Source organism: Erpetoichthys calabaricus, chromosome 10, assembly GCF_900747795.2.
Source record: "Erpetoichthys calabaricus chromosome 10, fErpCal1.3, whole genome shotgun sequence".
NCBI classification, from domain to species: Eukaryota; Metazoa; Chordata; class Cladistia; order Polypteriformes; family Polypteridae; genus Erpetoichthys; species Erpetoichthys calabaricus.
In genome coordinates, this window is record NC_041403.2 from 168,135,734 (window position 1) to 168,154,576 (window position 18,843).

The 18,843-nt window shown below is 41.9% G+C and overlaps 1 protein-coding gene across 5 annotated transcripts in view; it reads right to left on the minus strand.

Annotated features, from left to right (window-relative positions):
• osbpl9 (oxysterol binding protein-like 9) overlaps nucleotides 1-18,843 on the minus strand; it is a 110,062-nt gene that overhangs the window by 2,067 nt on the left and 89,152 nt on the right. For 4 of the 5 annotated variants that reach the window (XM_028812446.2, XM_028812451.2, XM_028812449.2 and 1 more), the window contains 9 exons: nucleotides 16,655-16,693; nucleotides 8,399-8,492; nucleotides 8,154-8,258; nucleotides 7,018-7,177; nucleotides 6,640-6,752; nucleotides 5,788-5,906; nucleotides 5,619-5,704; nucleotides 4,571-4,742; nucleotides 1,705-1,789 (listed from right to left, as the gene is read on the minus strand). In XM_028812446.2, coding sequence (XP_028668279.2) covers nucleotides 1,705-1,789; nucleotides 4,571-4,742; nucleotides 5,619-5,704; nucleotides 5,788-5,906; nucleotides 6,640-6,752; nucleotides 7,018-7,177; nucleotides 8,154-8,258; nucleotides 8,399-8,492; nucleotides 16,655-16,693 — 973 coding nt within the window. The remainder of the gene's footprint in view (nucleotides 1-1,704; nucleotides 1,790-4,570; nucleotides 4,743-5,618; nucleotides 5,705-5,787; nucleotides 5,907-6,639; nucleotides 6,753-7,017; nucleotides 7,178-8,153; nucleotides 8,259-8,398; nucleotides 8,493-16,654; nucleotides 16,694-18,843) is intronic. The other variant, XM_028812447.2, reaches the window with a different exon arrangement.

An 18,843-nucleotide genomic window follows, 5' to 3' on the forward strand; every position in this document is an offset into this window, starting at 1 on the left:
GTAATCTCAACTTTATCAGGCGCTGATGGCGTGAAGAGCGAGTGCAGAAAACAATCGCAGGGTCCGAAAGTCTCGGTTCGCTCTGAATTTAGTGGCGTGTGACGCCGCACGGCCGCTTTGGTACCGAACACACCAAGCAGATTCTAGTTTCAATCCCAATATGGACTCTTATTAGAAATCTGATAACCAATAAGTTTAGAAAATTCAGTTTTATTCAGACTTGATGATCGTGGGGGGCTTACAGGTACAGCAGGTGTGTACACACGTTTTTAATACACAGTTTATTAATTATTACAGTGGGTAATGCCCACTGTTACCTAAATGGACGAGGGGCACGACAAGACAGACCCCAAAAATGAGCCACGAGCAGGAGTGTAAATCGTCAAAGACCACCTTTATCAAATCATGACTTGTGACCCCGACCGCCCCACGTTATTCTGAAGCAGCAGCAGCACAAGAACTTCAGTACAAATAAATGTCCTCCCAAGTTGCACGTTGCACCTCCTTCCACCAACAGTCCTGCCTCACGTAGTCGATCCTCTCCTCCATCACCAAACCATCGCCTGACTGTCAGAGCTCATCCCATCAAGAAGCAGCCTGCAGGAAGAGCCGCGTCAAAGACTCCAGCTCTGCTGTGCCATTCAGGGGGGACTTTGTGGGCCTCACAAGCACACCCTGCGCCATTGGAGTCTGAGCAGCAGCCTTTACTACGGACCCCCTAATGGGACGTTTACACAAGTGTCATTTTTACTGGTTGTGCAAAAATAGACGAGACCTCGTGGGCTGCTTGCCAACTTCAGTTATCTGGAGCTGTAAAGACTGGCACAGTTACTGTCCACATCAAGAGTACAGCTTGAATGGCAGCGTTAGGATAAACCACAGAGAGTATCACACAGTGAAAGACACGATGACACTGCCACCTCCACAGGGCGCGCTGAATCCTGGCTACCAGCCACTCCATACATTTGGAGTTTAAGACTCGTGTGGCTCCTCCCACAAACCACATGGCAGCACCAGCTGTACGCGCATGCAGCCCCCCCCCTCCAATTAAACTGAGGCTGGGTGTAATTAGCAAGCGCACGTCCCACACCACACCCTCCAAACCAAATATGGTTACCACTGCACCCTGACCATCTCTGGACGTGGGGGTCTGATGACCAAGTGTGCCCATTCTCTGTGTGTGTGTTTTAGTACCCGCCGTTTTTCCTCCAGCATAGGTATGTGTGTTAAATTAACTCTGGCTGGTCAGTGGGCCTTGTGATGGACTTGAAGAGGTCCAGAGAAGAGCGACAAGGCCGATCCTGGGACTGAGAGGTACAGCGATGAGGGAGTTGAACCTTTTCAGTTTCAGCAAATGGAGAATGGAAGCTGACATGATTCAAGTTTTTAAAATCATGAAGGGAATTCGTGTAGTGGATCAAGGCTACTAATTTGAAATGAAATCAACAAGAACACTTGGCATTGTGCGTGTTGTTCCTTGACAGCACATTTTGGACGTAATGCTGTGTAGTGCTGTTCAAACACCGGCCCTTGTATTTCCAAAACTTTCCCCACATACACCACCAGAGTCGGCTCTCAGACGGATCCCCCCATAAAACCCCAGAATGAGCGGACCTATGCCACTGACCTCTGTGCCAGTACAAAACAGACTCCAGGAGTTACTGACATGACCAAGTAAAGAAAACTAAATGAAGATCAACTTACTGGGAGGATGATGGGAGACCTGCTCGGCGACAAATGACACGTTGCTCTTGGCACACCACGGGGCTGGCCCCTCAGAAACGGGCTCCTGCAAGGGATCAGCGACAGGAATAGCATCACTTCAAACTGTCAGCTCAGCGCACCACTAAAGAGGGTCCGCTGTAGGGGGGCTTATCACTTCGCGTACACACTGAGGCCTCTCACTAAGTGTTGAACACCCCCCCCCCCCCCCCCCCCGGGATATCAGATATACAAGTCAAAAGGAAGCCGTAGTTACTTCACAAATAAATGCAAACTCACACTGAAAGTATGCTTACAAGCCCCCCCCCCTCCCCAAAAGTGGAAATTAAAGGGTTTACTCAAAAACTTGGGGGGAGTCGGGGACAAACAATCAAGCCATGGAGTTAAAGGTTGTCACGGTTTCTACTACACTAGACCGCGTAGCCATTAGCTAACCAGAAGAGCTTGATGGTCTCCTCTTGTGGGTCGCATTTCTTATGTTAAAGTACATCAAGCTCTCTGAGAAGTTCTTTTCACAGCTTGCACCCGGGGGGTTGTTGAATTGCTCAAATGTAAAGACAGACACAGCACTGCCCCTCCATTCAGCCCCCGTTAGCAAGACCTTCCCACCCTCATCACCCATCAACCCTTCCACAGTCCAGTCTGTACGTTCACAATGGACGGCTAGAGGATGTGACGTAAATGTTCAGGAGACACTCAAACAGTAAAAGGCTTGAAACAGTCGGCAAGAGCAAAGAGAATTTCACTTTCTCAGGAGTATAAATGGTGGCAGCCTTTGACACCAAAGTCCTGGTTATAAATTGGACAACCTGACTGGGAAAGACAGCAATAAATATTTAATACACAAAACAAGAAGTTCTTTATCTGAACCATTCACACCCGACAATCTGCACCCTGAATGCATTGCAGTTCAGTAGCGTCAAATATACAGACGCGGACAAACCTGTTGGTTCCCCTTCATGAAAAAAAAGAAGAACCCACAACTGTCTCTGAAAGAACTGGAAACGGACAAAAGTAACCGGGCCCCATCATTGTCCATTTCTCAAAAATCAGACTTTGCTTTAGCGTTTTGATTCAACAGAATGTTTCAAATAAGAACTCAAATGAGAATGGCCTGGACACCAAGACGGGGACCCTACACCTAACTTTGTTGCACAACCTTCAGAGTTTGCTATCCCTGCACACAAGCGACTCCTGCAGATCTCCACGAGACTTTCTGTGCCCGTCCACTGCTTGTCTGTTCAAACTGCTCCGACTCAGTCAGGTTAGAAGGGGTCTTCCGCAGGCTGTATATTTCAGTTCTTTGCATAGATGTTCTACAGGATTCAAATCAGGGCTCACAGAAGGCCCGAGTCGTCTTCCACTAAGCCCTCTGTCACTCAAGAAAAGAAGGATGGCGTGATCAGACACTGATGGACCTCAACCTTGGAGTTCAGCTCTTTAGAAGTTGTCCTTGGCTTTTTGTCTGCCATTCTCACTGTTCGTCTGCCCATTCTGGGATTGATTTTTTCCCATTGTTACAGCGTCCAGGGAGGTTGGCTGCACTTCTTGGACTTTTACCTTCTCCATAATATTTGTAACTGTTGTCACAGGAACATCAACCTGCTTGGAGATGGTAGTCTTCTAGCCCCTGCCTTGCACATGCTTGTCTGTTATTTTCTTCCTCATCTCCTCAGACAACTCTCGCCTTTGCTTTCTCTGGTCCTCGTTCAGTGTGGGACACACGATGGCACCAAACAGAAGATCCATGATTTTTCTCCATTTAAATTGGCTGAATGTATCGCATCTCCAATTGTGCAAATTCAAGAAAACGGCCAGTTTGAGAGAAAAAAAAAAATCACTTGAATTATTTAGGATCTTTTCTTGGGGTCTGTGGTGGATGGCCAGCTTCATATTCTGGCCCTCACCCCCAGGCCGCCAGGAGGAGCTCTCCCGACAGCATGGATGTGCCCCGAGTTCCAGCAGGGCCTCATGGACTATGTAGTTTTTATACACAGCCCTGCTGGATACCTTGGGGACCACCGGGAGTCGCTGTAGGGAGGCTCTTGGACTCTTATATGCCCTATAACCCAGAAGTGCGTCATAATCCCACGACAGGAAGAAACAACGTGCTCCTGGGTTGAAGATAAGGACTGTTTACCCTGACCCGGAAGGAATAAGGACTTGTGGGTAATGAAACAAACACCTCCGGGTCAGGGGGTATAAAGGACTCTGGGAAAGCCCAGACATTGAGCTGAGCTGGGAGGTAGGGTGGCGAAGTGTCTGGGAGAGGAGGATTGGTACTTGGAGTATTGATTAGTATAGGAGTAGAGTGGAGGTTGCTTGGTGCACTGCATTATAAGAAAATAAAAGAGTCTTGGACTTTTACCTGATGTTTGGAGTGGTACCTGAGGGTTCAAGAGGTGGATCAGAACCTCAACTGCTACAGGTCCTAACAAATGTAAGCAGGCCATTTTCAAAGATTTCTGCAGAATAAGCCATACTTGATCTTTTGTTATACCTGCTATGCTTTACTCCGTGACATCTCATAGGCATGCAGGTTTACACGGTTGGGATGGGGGGCTAGGGGGACAACAGCTTTTCATTTTGTCACTCTCAGGAGGCATCCAGCACTTTTTCCTATGAGCAGTGAGGGGACCAACAAATTTGTCCACATCTGTATCCGGACACACTATTTATGCCCAGTTGTTGGGCATTGTGGGTTGGTATTTAAGAGAGAAACCAAAAAAAACCTGCAGTGGAGCAGAATGCTGTCTATTTACAAGAGGCGGACTACTTCACATGTACATTTTACAAATAAATTACAACCAGTTTTTGTTCATATGAATTTGGTAGGTAGTGAACTCACAATGTTCTCCTCATTCTCTGAAGGCAGGTCCCAGTAACACTGGAAGATCTCACCCAGGATGGGATTATAGGGTTTCTTAGCGACTGAGCCCTTCCGTCCTGCGTGAAAGGCAGAGAGGTACCATTTCAGAACCTGCACCATGCGGTCCCTGGGATCCTTCTGATCTGCAATGCTATCACAAAAATGCATTAAGAGACATGCCTTAGACAGAGCCAAGCCTTAAGTACAGGCCACAAGGGCGCACGCAGCCAGTAGCAGCATTCAGACTACACAACAGGAAGACCCCTTCTCAGACCTCTTAAAATAACGAAGCCCTATCAGCAGAAAGATTATGCCACTTTGGAATAAAAACCATTATGGATGAGGCGTATTGGGCACCTTTTAAATAAGCAAAATCACTAAAAGCAACGGCAGCACCTTTCACTCAGCTACGATAACCTACTGTATGTGCAGCAGCACTCCATGACGAGTTAGTGAGTAGACCATCATTATACAGTAGAACTAAATGTGCAAGGTAATCAGACCTGTGATTTCAAAAAAAGGATTGATTTTCTGGGTTGTACACATGATCCTCACAGATATTAGAAAGTATTAACCACGTCTAATTTTAGCAGTTCACAAAGGTCAAACTCTGACACATTTCAACTCCACTCTAAGGAAATTAAGATGATCAGACCTCTGCAACAGCAGAAAGGACTCTATAATTTAGTTAATCACGTACATCTGTGTTACGTTCTGCCCAACAGACATTTTCCATTAAAATTGGTACATCAGAAATGTAAAATGCTGCATTATAACTTAATTTTTATCATACTTTAAAAATGTTTTAACGATATTAAAAACTTAAGTATGACTCTGTGTTGAACAATCTTTATGATACTGGCCATCAGTCCTGTTGTCCTGGAACCTGCTTGTCATTTAAAAATGAGTGTAAAAAATTTGGGGAGTTTTTAGGTGGTAAACTGAGACTTGCTGCTTTCAAAACTGTACACTTAGTCTCTTTGTGTTACGCTGCCAAGATAAACTAGTGATGAGCAAAAATATTCACCTGACAAAGAGATCAGGATGCGCAAAGAAGTCCGCGTACATTTCCAGCAATGACCTTCTCTCCAGAATAAACGTGGGGAGGACCACCTTCAAGACAAAAGAGGGCACATCAAGAGGAAGAAACTCCCTGCATTAGAGTGACGGGGTAAAGACACAGGAGCTCTCACTACCTTGGTGAGGTCCATGCCCAGTCGCACTTGGGAGAGTAGATGCATGATGACACTCTTGTGCTCCTCAACCGACTCTCCCTCTAAATCGTCATCTTTGTCATCATGGCTGTCGAACTGATCTACAAAACAGGGACAGACAAATCACTGAATCAGTGCTCCTGGAGAGGGGACACACCTCTCTCCTCTTAGGTACCTGCTGGGCTTCAGTGTCCACAAAAAAGTAAGCAAAAGAGAGATAAAAACGAGGACCATCCTACAGTCACTGCTATTCTGCACAGCATATGGAAGCCCACTTATAAATGAATGTGAGGTAGTTCTTACAATTTGGCCATGCAGGATTTGAATACAGTATCCTCTCAAACTGTCCACAATAATAGCTACATTTGTTTATGAAATAGTGAAGGGCCCTTAAGGATACAGCGAGGGTGGGACCCCATCGAGAGAGTGTATGAATGGCAACGTAGTATGCATCAGTCATGAACAAAACTGAACTGAAGTGCCAGCAGTGATCTATGGAAAACCGGCCACTATGCCAGCGAGGCCCAGACAAAAGCAGTGGTAATGGCACACACTCTTATTAAAAATTTCAAATGTATGCAATTTGGATGGGGGAGTATAGTGCACATCTAATGAAAATGGGAAATTAAGTTGTTCTACCATAATGTGTACAAGACGAACAAAACATTTTGCTACTCTGAAGGAAGCAAAGATGTCATAAGCTATACACTTTTTCTGCAGCTGAACATGAGCAACATCACATCAGGGGGTGGTGACCCAGCCAAGAAATGCTCTCTCCTTGAATGCAAGACACTTCAGAGATATGTCCTTGTAGTTCTCCTAGACGTTGTTCACCTGCTTCTGTTGTGCCATTGGACATGGAAGAATTGAGAGACTCGTTGGTGTCTGGCCGTTTCAGGCTACTTCCTGTGTTGCTGCGTGGCACGAGGCCTGGGTTCAAAGACGACCTGTGGGGTGTAAAGAAAGGAAAAGTAGAGTCGTGAATGAACAGAGAATGGCTACCTACTGAATGAACAGAACACAAGATGCTGCCAAGATGTTTGAAGACTTGAGGGAAAGACATTCCTTGTGCCCCAATAATGCAAATTTACTCTTATTTGCAGGGCTAATCTACTCTTACTTTCATCTCAATATGCATATTCCAATCTCAAATAAACATGATTTTTTTTCTTTTTTTACAAAGTGCATTAAATAATGCGTCTTCATACTCACTCTGTGCTGTGTCTGGGAGATGTGTTTGTCTGATAAAACTCATCAGCATCATAGAACTCATCCTCACTACTAGAATAGGAGAAATCAGGGACTGTATTGGAGGACAGGTTGACATGGCTGGGGGACGTGACACTGCTGCTGGGGGCCGATTGCCCACTACCTGTAAACCAAATGGAAGCACAAGGTCAGAAAAAAAAGACAACCACCATGCAGTAAAGAGTGCAGCAGAGCGATTGTAGTGCACAAGAAGTCAGTGGTTATCCAGCATCAGGACAGGGTGGACCGTTCAGATTACTGCAGAAATCAAGAACTGGGCTGATGATGGTGGTGTGAAACAGAGGAAATACGTGTATCTCATGTTCGAACCTAGCTACTGCTCTCCGTGTGAAAGTGTACAGTGAAACCAAATTAAAGTGAGACAGACTTCAGCATCAAGTCATGCCTCATGCTTAACCATCAGCATCATACTTCAACTAGTAAAATGTACTTTAATTTGCACAGTTTGTAAAATAATTGTAAGTGACAGTCTACATTAGCATTATATTAAAGCAAACACAATAATTAACATATTTTTCCCATTATAGGGTTAAACTGTATTTAGTTATTGTCCATATTGTGCTCAACTAGACTGATAAAGTGAATTTCCAAGTTTTAAAAGTGACATCTATTACACAGTTTGACTTTTCTTTAATATATATCACACTTTAAGTTCAGAGCATTATACATTCTTGAAAACACAGACGCCTTGCTGTAACGAGACTCCAATTCAGACACACCAAGGTAAAGGAAATAAACAATGAAGACATCCAAAACAAGGGTATGAGAAAACTGCATACATCTTAGGGCAGGCAAATCATGACCATATTGCAGCCATTATATCCGGGGAGACCAAGTGTACACTAGGAAGGCCCAATGCCAAACTGTTGAAATAAAAGGACACCAACTATCATAAAGTTACATGCATGGGAGGACGCTGGCAGTGTCCCTTTACTGTACCAAGCACCATTTTAGTAGCACCTAAATTCTGGCAAGCAACAGAGCACATGTAAAGATGTACTGGGCCCTGTTGATGACCGTCCTCTCTGCTGTTCACTGTTCTGTTGGCAAGTTACAGCTTCACACATTTCATTTCTCACCTGTGCTATTTGGTGTTGGTGTCTGTAAATTCCCAATTATTGTTCCAGCAGCACTAACTGGCAGAGAAGAGGGTCGCTGCTCAATTTTGCATACCCGAGTACCATCTGTCAGGCAAAAAAAGAAATGGTGTTCACATGATAAAAAAAAAAAAAAAAGTAAAATACATTTCTGATTATGAAGCAAATGAGCTTTTCAGAGTCCACCAATGAGTCAAATCAGAAGCACACAACTGCATTGATATTACCTGGAGGTTGCCCTGTTTGAGTAGGCATGGTGCTGATTAGTGAAGAGTCCACAGGGCTTGGCTGATAAATCCCATCCACTGGATTTATAGTGCTCTAAAAACAAAGGAAATCAGAAACTGAAACTGACAGAAGAAATTAATTATCAAAAAGTGTTGGGTCAGGTGACTGCAGGCTAAAGAAACTCCAGGCTGCTTTCTTTTTAATGGCTTCTTCCAACTCGCCAATGATGGTATTGAAGTGCAGCCAGATGTGTTTAGATGTGCACCCCTTAGTATGGCATTCCTTTGTTCCCACTCCCCACTTACAGTTGAGAGCAAGTGTTAGACAGATTTTGCCAAGTATGTGACCTTTGCAGGAGTCTGAGAATGAAGAGCAAAATCAAAGGGGGCAGGAACATACCAGGTTCTGCAGTTTCCAAAAAATTTTAAATAACCTGCTGAGCACCTCAGGAGACGTCAAAAAAAAAAAAAAATTTATCTTCTATGGGGACAAGGTGAAGTCTCCAAGATGAAAAGTGCACATCAGACTTGGGGGTACAATTCAAATAAACTGCATCTTACATCACATTGACCTCAAATCTACATTTGTGAAACCAAAACATGGATCTAACAGAATAAAACTGACCAACGTTTCAAAACAAATCAAGTGATACTTTAAAGCCACCATTTGAACAATAAACAAAATATGCATTTATGGATGACTGTGAAAAATCAACATTGAATGTGCAACTCCACACCTGCCTCCCTTTAAACTATGCATGAACAGAAAACCACCATTAAAAAAAAGACCCTGCTGAGAGGAGAAATAATAATAAATAAAAAAATGTATACAGGTAAAATTCCATCAGGGACCTAAAAAAAATATTTTGTTGTAACGAATATTTCGTTGTAATGAGATTCTGTATTTGTTACTATAGTGCTTTCTTTAACTTGCATCCAGGCGTTTGCAATCACTTCAATAGCTTCTTTCGCGTTACTTTTAATCTTCTCCTGCCTACAACTTATGCCGACGAGAATTTTTCTCAGCATTTCCTTGTGATGATACACTTTCAGGGTGTGGATGATGCCCAAATCCAATGGCTGAAGCACTGCTGTGCAATTGGGTAGGAGGTATTCATAGCAAACATTATCTGAATGTGGAAGCCTGTTGTGGGCAGCACAACTATCAGTCAGGAGCCGAATCATTATTTCTTCTTCATATTGTGAGGTTTCTGAACTCTTTTGAGACCCCCCCCCCCCCAATGGAATGACACGCTGAAGTGCATCCTGAAGCGCAATTGCGGCGTCTGTGGAAGATTGTTTGCCCGTTGCTGGTACAGGGCAATAGGAGGCTCACATTGCTGCAGTGAAGCTCCACAGAAGCAAATCATAAAAGATCGGGGTCGCGCTATAAGTCCCAAAACACCCCAAAACACGAGGCTTAGTCTCAGTACTTTAGCAAAACTAGCTTTATTCAGCTTGAAACAGGAACAGCAGTTATTTATTGTCATGTGATCTGCCACTCTGCTATACACAGACACAGCAGTCAGGCAGGATCGTGGCCAGGTCAGTGATCAAGTAATCCTGTTACAGTATCTGCATTTACAATGTACTGCTCCTAATCTTGCATCACCCATCGAGATCTTTTCTGTTTACTTTGGCGGAGAGATGCAGCATATCTGTGAGTCTGCTACTGCCCCGTAAAGACGCGGAGATCGCACTTCGGGACGCTTTTCGGCTTGCTGTCTAGTTGGGGGAGGGCCCAAGAGAGTTTACAAACCTCACATTTTCTTGAATGAGTGCCGCATTAATAGGAATGTTTCTTGAACGAGCATCATTGAACCACAGAAAAACGGCTTTTTCAACGTCTTCAAACGCAGCAGTTCATATACGTTTGCAACCCAAGATTTTTTTTACTTTTTTTGCTCTGTCTTTCAAGAAAGTTGACAGTGTTGATGGCGAAATTCCGAATTCACTGGCAACGTCTTTTTTTCTTTTTGCAGCAATCGAGAGCTGCAAAAAATTGAAGTTTTTTTTTTCTAATATGAACTGTTATTGTTTTTCCGTATCTGCCGTTTCTATAGGAGGGTGACAATGAGTTAAATTCCAATGGATGTTTTTCAAATGTTGATGAGCAGTAAGTAAAAGGTATCATTGACAACCACGGGAAACAAAAACAGCAAAACAGTACAAGGAAAGTTCGAAGAAAGAAACAAAATTACAGTGCTTCTGTTTGGGGATTGTTGTGCACAACTGAGCTGTGACCACAAAACGAACTGCTCTGTGGATCATTCATTCAGGCATTTCAAGGTCTTCTGTGCACTTCATTATAATGAAAGTATCTGCTGAATGTACTTCGTAGTAACGAGATTTCTATAGACTCGTGTCATATGGGGAAGCTGTCGAGACCATAAACATACTTCATTGTAATGAAAATTTAGTTGTAAAGTTATTCGTTAAAATGGAATTTTACCTGTATATTTTATATATATATATATATATATATATATATATATTCACAGCTGACAAAGTACTGCACCAGAATATAATGCCCTAGGAATTTCCCACTTATGACTGTTGCAGAAATACTTCCACAAGATGCACTACTGTATATAGCCAAAGGTCTGTGGACACCTGATCATCATATCTATATAAGCTCATCTGCCATCCCAATCCAAAACCAATGGGTGTTCCCTCCCCCCAAACCCAAGCACATTGCCTATAATAGCCTCCACTCATCCGAAAAGGCTTTTGTCAAGTTTTTGGAATGCGTCTGGTCAAGTGCTAATGTTAAGTGAGAAGACCATGTCTTGTAATCAGCATTCCAATTTATTTCAAAGGAATTTCGTAGTGCTGTGGACAGGCCACTTCAGTTCCTCCAGGTCTTTATGGACCCGACTTTGTCTACAGGGGCACAGTCATGTTGGAAAAGGGCCTTCCCCAAACTGTTGCCACAGAGTTGGAAGCACTCAATTGTCTAAAATGTCTGTGTGCTGTAGCATTAACAGGACCCTTCACAGGAACAAAGCCCACACCTTGCTATTTCTGCTCCAGCAAACTTTACAGTAGAGGATTGCATTCTCCTGGCATGCTCTAAACCCACAGTGGTCCAACACACTGACAGTGAAGTGTGAATCATCACTTCAGAGAACAGGTTCTCACTTTTCCAGAGTCCAGTGGCAGCACACTTGACACCACTCTAGCGGATGCTTGCCACTGCACATAGGCTTGTGTGCAGCTACCTGAACTCAATCATTTGGAGAGGTATCCACAAACTCCTGGCTATATACTATACCAGGTGATACATTTTTATGAGTTTTTTTCCAAATCCATAAAGCACATTTACACAAATTTGGGAAATCCCCACAACCTCACAAAGAGTCTGACCACCATTCCACACACACTAAAGAATTTACATTGATACTTCTGGATCTGAAGTTCAACTATTATACAGAGCACCTGTTCCAGAGTCACAATCTCTTCTTTACAAGCAATATTAAAGAAGCTCACTGGTCAAACTAGCTAAATAACGTGAATGCCTTCAGGATTTTAGGTTGGATGTCTTCCATTCCACTCTCTCCAGGCTTATTAAACTCTCCCTCGAACAATGGCCTTCAATTCAACCACTGCTGAAGCTGCCTCCTTTATGACCTGCAAATGTCTATCAAAGTTGACGGATCCCCCTGGTATCAATGACTGTGCTTAGTGCTGGTGTCCACTGACTTGTCCTATGTTTACTAACGACACACACAGTAAGATGAATTGCTCTGTTGCAGTTAACAAGACACGTGCAAAGACAAGAAGACTAAAGTGCCTTGTGCTTAGTCACCTAGTAGGCACAGTAAACTCATTATAGGGTGTGAGGCCTTGCCTTTAATTTAAAACTTATTACTGTTCTAATTCTGAAGAGCCAAAAACATGTTTCAGAAACTTCTTTGAGGACTAAATATTTTTTCAGCTGTCTTTATGCAGACGCCGGCCGCCAGAGCTAAAGAAGGGTCTGATAAGAGACCATAGCGAATTTGCAAAGCAAAATACTCCATACACAACATTTTGCGTATTATTGCTGAATCGGACTCAGGCGTACCGCACTCCGATTTTGTGATCTGGAGATCAAAAACGAAAGTGATGTACCAGTGTCAGCTGATCGTTGTGCTGAACACTTTCGTGTAGCGACTGGCAGCTGTGTGAAGATACTACTGTACGTCATTATACGTCGACACCAGCCTCGAAAGAATTAAGGATCTTAAGAGTTTTAGTACTGCAGTTAGTTGTCCAGCACTCTGGGTAGAACAAACAGAAAATGTTTGGATCAACAAGGTCATTTTTTTAGCTCACAGAGCTGTATTTTTATTGTACTTTTAGCTTTCATTGTAATAATCCAATGCTTTGCCAGCATTGCTTTCTCTTGTTTTTAAGCAGCCAGTTAAAAATGACTGCAAACAATAAAGCAAGAACTATGACATTGTGTTTTTAAACGGGAGCTCCTCATTTCGTCATTCAGTGATCCAAGCCCAAACGCTTAGAATCAGTTTGGCTAAGATGCTCAACAGGGAGTGTGCAGAACCAAACCTGACCTATGAGTAAAATTTAACTAACATGTCATGTATTTTCATTTTTAACAAACAAATATTGACAAGGAAAATTAGACATTTGAATTGAAATGCAAATTTTCCAGCTCTTCATTACACAGAAGTCAGCACAAATCCTGTCTGAGTAAGGTGTATATTTTTGAGAAAACTGGGCAAACATTTCTACATGAATTTGGATGACTTTAGGATTCAACAAGTGTACTTCTGGTTGTTAAAGATTTGTTCTCTGTTACAAACAAATTCACAACTCACAATGTCTTAAAAATGACATTAGAAAACAATGGAATTTGCTGCATTTTGGGTTATAACACTTGCCAATTTAAAAACAGACAACATATGGGCCCTTTTTAGTTGACAATGTTTGTATTTACTTATCTATTTGAATCTGGCTTTGACATGATCATCTGGCCAACTCCCATGGGCGAGCGTCTGATGCCAAGTCTGCAAGTTGCCCTGACCGAATAGACGGCCACTTCAAGCAAACTGGCCATAGATTGCAAAGGCCAGCTCTCTCACTAGACTGCTACACAAGCAGTTATGATGTTCAAACATTTTAGCGTCTATTTACTAATTCAAGTCTAACCAATTTATTGCATGTTAGGTTATTATCATCTCATACCTGTCATCTTTTCCTTTTTCAAGTATGCCTGAGCTTTGGTACTGTAAAGGAGAGTAATAAATCCCCTTGCAAAACTGATTAATTTTTTGAATTTTGGCTTTGTTTTCGATCACAAAACTATACAATTCCACCCCAACGGAAATCAGTGTTCTCAAAACTATTCTGCGTGCTATGTTGTTCTCTCTAGAGTTGGACTTTTGGTTGTATTCAAGAAATACAATACAGTGATCCCTCGCTATATCGCGCTTCGCCTTTCGCGGCTTCACTCCATCGCGGATTTTATATGTAAGCATATTTAAATATATATATCGTGGATTTTTTGCTGGTTCGCGGATTTCTGCGGACAATGGGTCTTTTAATTTCTGGTACATGCTTCCTCAGTTGGTTTGCCCAGTTGATTTCATACAAGGGACGCTATTGGCAGATGGCTGAGAAGCTACCCAACTTACTTTTCTCTGTCTCTCTTGTGCTGACTTTCTCTGATCCTGACGTAGGGGGATTGAGCAGGGGGGCTGTTCGCACACCTAGACGATACGGACGCTCGTATAAAAATGCTGAAAGATTATCTTCACGTTGCTATCTTTTGTGCAGCTGCTTCCTGAAACGACATGCTGCACGGTGCTTCGCATACTTAAAAGCTCGAAGGGCAAGTATTGATTTTTGACTGAAAAACAAACTCTGTCTGTCTCTCTCTCTCTCTCCCCCTGCTCCTGATGGAGGGGGTATGAGCTGCCGCCTTCAACAGCTTTGTGCCGCGGTGCTTCGCATACTTAAAAGCCAAACAGCCCTATTGATTTGTTTGCTAGAGATTGTTTTCTCTATCTATGTGACATTCTGTGCTCCTGACACGCACTCCTTTGAAGAGGAAGATATGTTTGCATTCTTTTAATTGTGAGATGGAACTGTCATCTCTGTCTTGTCATGGAGCACAGTTTAAACTTTTGAAAAAGAGACAAATGTTTGTTTGCAGTGTTTGAATAACGTTCCTGTCTCTCTACAAACCTCCTGTGTTTCTGCGCAAATCTGTGACCCAAGCATGACAATATAAAAATAACCATATAAACATATGGTTTCTACTTCGCGGATTTTCTTATGTCGCGGGTGGCTCTGGAACGCAACCCCCGCGATGGAGGAGGGATTACTGTATAATAAAGTGCAAGTCAATCAAATGAAAACATAGTAAGTATAATAATTTGTTTCAAAGACGCACAATTTTCTTTATTGAACCATTTTTGTTGTAGTTGTTTACACTCTTGTAAATTCACTGATATTGTGTAATTAAACTGTCTATGGTCTGCCATTTTTTTTTTTTTGTTCTTTATTTCACCTTATACAATTTCTTGTATTAGGAATTTGTTAGTTTTCGCATACCCCTTGGGGTCAGAGCGCAGGGTCAGCCATTGTACAGAGCCCCTGGAGCAATTACAGGTTAAGGGTCTTGCTCAAGGGCCCAGCAGAGTAGGATCTCTTTTGGCAGTGACGAGGATTCGAACCGGCAACCTTCTGGATACCAGTGCAGATCCTTAGCCTCAGAGCCATTAGCATAAAAAGGTAATACTTTGGAAAACGCCTGCCTTTGCCCAAACAATGCAAATATACATTTTATTCAGCCAATAATGCACATAAAAAAATTAATTGAATGGAATGGAAAAATCCCCTGACAGCAAACACAAAACAGAAGGCTAGGATTACATTTCTGTTTATTTCAAACGGCCCGCTCCTTATCAACTTGAGTATCCCTGCTCTAGTGGCTCCTGGATACGCTGAACCAATGAACTCACTCTCAGTTAAAAGAGGAAAGAGACACTAAACATTTGTATTCACCAGTTCCCTGCGCAGCAAGGTCCTGCATTTCCCCCCCCCCCCCCCATGCTGGGCTCCTCTATTGCCCCCTCTTCCAGCTTTAGGGACCCCAACTATATCTCTGCAAGAGCCCTATGGCCTTTCTGCTTCTCACTATGGTGTGTCTGGGATATTCGCTCTGCAGTCATTAGTAGAAGGGCTTATCCTTTCTTGACACAAACCTTTGACCCAGTTACCCACTGAACATGCTATTTGTTTCCCAGCATTTTTTATACTCTCATATTAAATAAATCCCTTCAGGGTTCTCCTCCTTCTTTAATACCCTTCTTGTATTATCAAACTGTGCAGAAATTCACTGTACACTTTACATATATCAATAACTATCTTTAGGTTTACAGAGTCATTACTGTCACATGTAGAGAATACAGTGAAATCCTGACTCCATTATGCAGTGTTTACTGCCATAGTATTCACAAATTACAAACCATAATTCAGGTAACCCCCTTCTAGAACTCTTCATAAAATACAGCATACAAATTTAGGAGGCAAAATTTGTTGTAAATGGATCAAATGCAGCAAACAGGCAACTTGACTGAAAGAACAAACAGTGGGGCCAATTAACTTGATACTTGGAGATTATGACCTACCAGTTGTACAAAGGGATGGAAGAGTAGATTTAAACTGTTTAAAAGTTGTACTGTACTGTAGTTAAAGTATGCCAAGGCTAGTTGCACACTGAAGGGATCTTGTGCTGTGACAAATGCTCAAGGCTTGCCAGACTGGCTTGTTTACAGCCCCATGTTTTTTCCAGTTTCTCCTTCCAAATAAATAAGTACAAGAGAGGCACTGTAGCTTGAGATACTAAATAAAGCAGAAGGTACCCAATAACATTTTAAAACACAAACCAAAACTTTTTACTCAGAATTAATGGAGCACTAACCACCACCACCACCTTTATAATTACATCATCTGAAACTAAAAATGGGTGACATGTGCCCGAAAAAAAAAAAAAAAAAAGCCAAAAAAACCCTCCCCAGTAAGAGTCACAAAATTCCCAGCACTCATGCATCCTTATGAAAGTGAAGAGAAGTCAGAGGTAAAATAAGGAAAGAGGGGGAAAAAAGAGAGCAAGCAAAAGAGAGACCAGCGGTTAGGAAGTAGTCTACTCTGCAAACCACAAAGGACTTCCAGGGTGCCATCTGGATTGGTGCAGATGGAGACAACAGAAGAGAGACTAAGTTTAGATAAGAATATTAAACTTACTAGAAGTCCATTCTCGTGCTTCTGTTCTTTACTTTGATCCTTAAAATATTTGAAAAGAAAAGATTTTAAGTTAAAATCTAGACTCATTAGGATGGGAAATTCAAGTTTTCTTCTTTATTTGTAAAAATGTAGCTGCAGTATCTAATTCTGAAACGTCACAAAACCAAAATCTGAGCAGGATTTATTTTAGCGTGTTTTTGCCAATTCTGTTCAAAAGTCATGAAATCATCTGGAGACCCTCCAAAATGAAAAAGGGTTTAGCAGCATTGTGTAACCTGTACCCTTTTTAAACCAAGCTCATTGTACTTGAGAAGTAAAAGCACACACAAAAAAAAAAGTTCACAAACAAATGTTTTACAACAAGAATGTAAATACAACTTTGAAACCTCCAAGAAGAAAAATGTGTCTACGCAGAGGTGATCTTTTGTAATTCCACTCCAAAACACAAAAGCATGAATTCTGTGGGCAGTCATTTGGAAGAGAAACTCCATTCCATAAACATACGCAAGAAGAAAAATTACTGACACCCGAGTACAGCTAAGAGGAGAATGACTGCAGCCAAACGGTAAACACACATTAGAAGACGCTATAATGAAACACTTTATAGAATAGTGACTTTAGGATTTGTGAGTTAAACAGCCAAGTCCTACTTTCTTAAGTGTTAAAGGAAATTTACTTCACCATTTTGAACACAGGAAGTGCAAGCGAGACCCCTAACCCAAATCTTCAAAAAAAAAAAAACTCAAAGGTGACAAAGAAGAGTTTTTTCAGCTTTAGTATAAACTTCATATACAAAAAGGGAAGTAAATATTAAATAAATAAAATACAATTCGTATTGATAAAATGTGGTGCAAACATCTGGAACTACAATATAAAAAAAAAGATTGATGACTTTAAACAAAAACACAGCATCTGCACAAGAGAATACAACAAATCAGCTACCCGCAAAGACCAAAGGGCCTCTTCTCTTTTGTAAAATGTTTATTCCTCCCAAATAATTCAAATCATGGGTTCAAGCTAAAACTTAAAAAAGGCAATCATAGTCTTGATTAACTTAATAAGATCTTGCAATCAAAATTATACAAAAATATTTAAAACATAATGAAACACAAAGCATGCAGAGCCAGTGCCTATTCCAGGAGGTACTGGACAAAAGACAGTCAACAACCCTCAATATGGTGCCAGCCCATGACGAGGCTCATTTATGCACACGCCCAACACTCAAACGCCGATTAGGAAACGCCAACAACAACAATGCAGACTCTGGACAAAAGTGCAGAGTCCTCACAGAAGAAGAGACCCCAAAGCTTGCATCTTTCCTTAAAAGAATCAGAAAACTGTTCCAAAGTTATACTTTACCCAAACTCCAATTTTTATTTTGAGAAGCTACTATGACAGGAACAATCTACCCTTCCTTCAGCCTTGTTATTTTTAGTATTCTGTAAACAAAGTCTCAGGATCAAAATCATGTATCTCAAAGTCAGCCGCGAGTATAATTATGAACAATTCACGGTTCACCTTTCAAGGCAAGTGGCATAGTGATGTGTGGCCATTCTAATAAATGTAGGTACACGTTTAGTGTAATTGTTTAGTTTGATAATAAGTCAGATAACATTTATTAAAAAGGCGAAGTGCCTTGTTTGAAGAGTTTATGGACTCACAGTTAGAAACTAAACACAAAACCTTTTACTTTTAACTGGTTATATGCAATCAGTTTTGCGATAAACTTATCTTGCATTTGACAATGCTCTGTTAGGTACCCAAGACCACAGCTTCTCTCCCCTCAGTCTAAACAGAGAAAGAGCAGCATGTTCTCAAACAGAATTTAAGAGCCAGAGTGCAAACTCAACAGTGATATTACAGTATGGCTGTACCAAAGTAGAAACACTGGTGCATCTTAGGGAGGTCATCTAAAAGGAGGTTTGCTTTCCTGACAGCTACATTCTTCATCCCAAACAGCTTTTGTACATCCTTTTCTGCAATATCTAATACATCCACCAGCGCATAATCAGCCACGCAATAAAGTAAAATTTCAAGTGATAGTAAACCAAACCTAAAGTAGACTTGGAACACAATACAACTAAACACAGACTGCACATTAGAGAGAGAACTGCAGATTTCAGCAAGACTAGGGACAGAGATAGAGATCTTACTAACTTAGGTACAATAAGCATCTAGGAAGACTACAC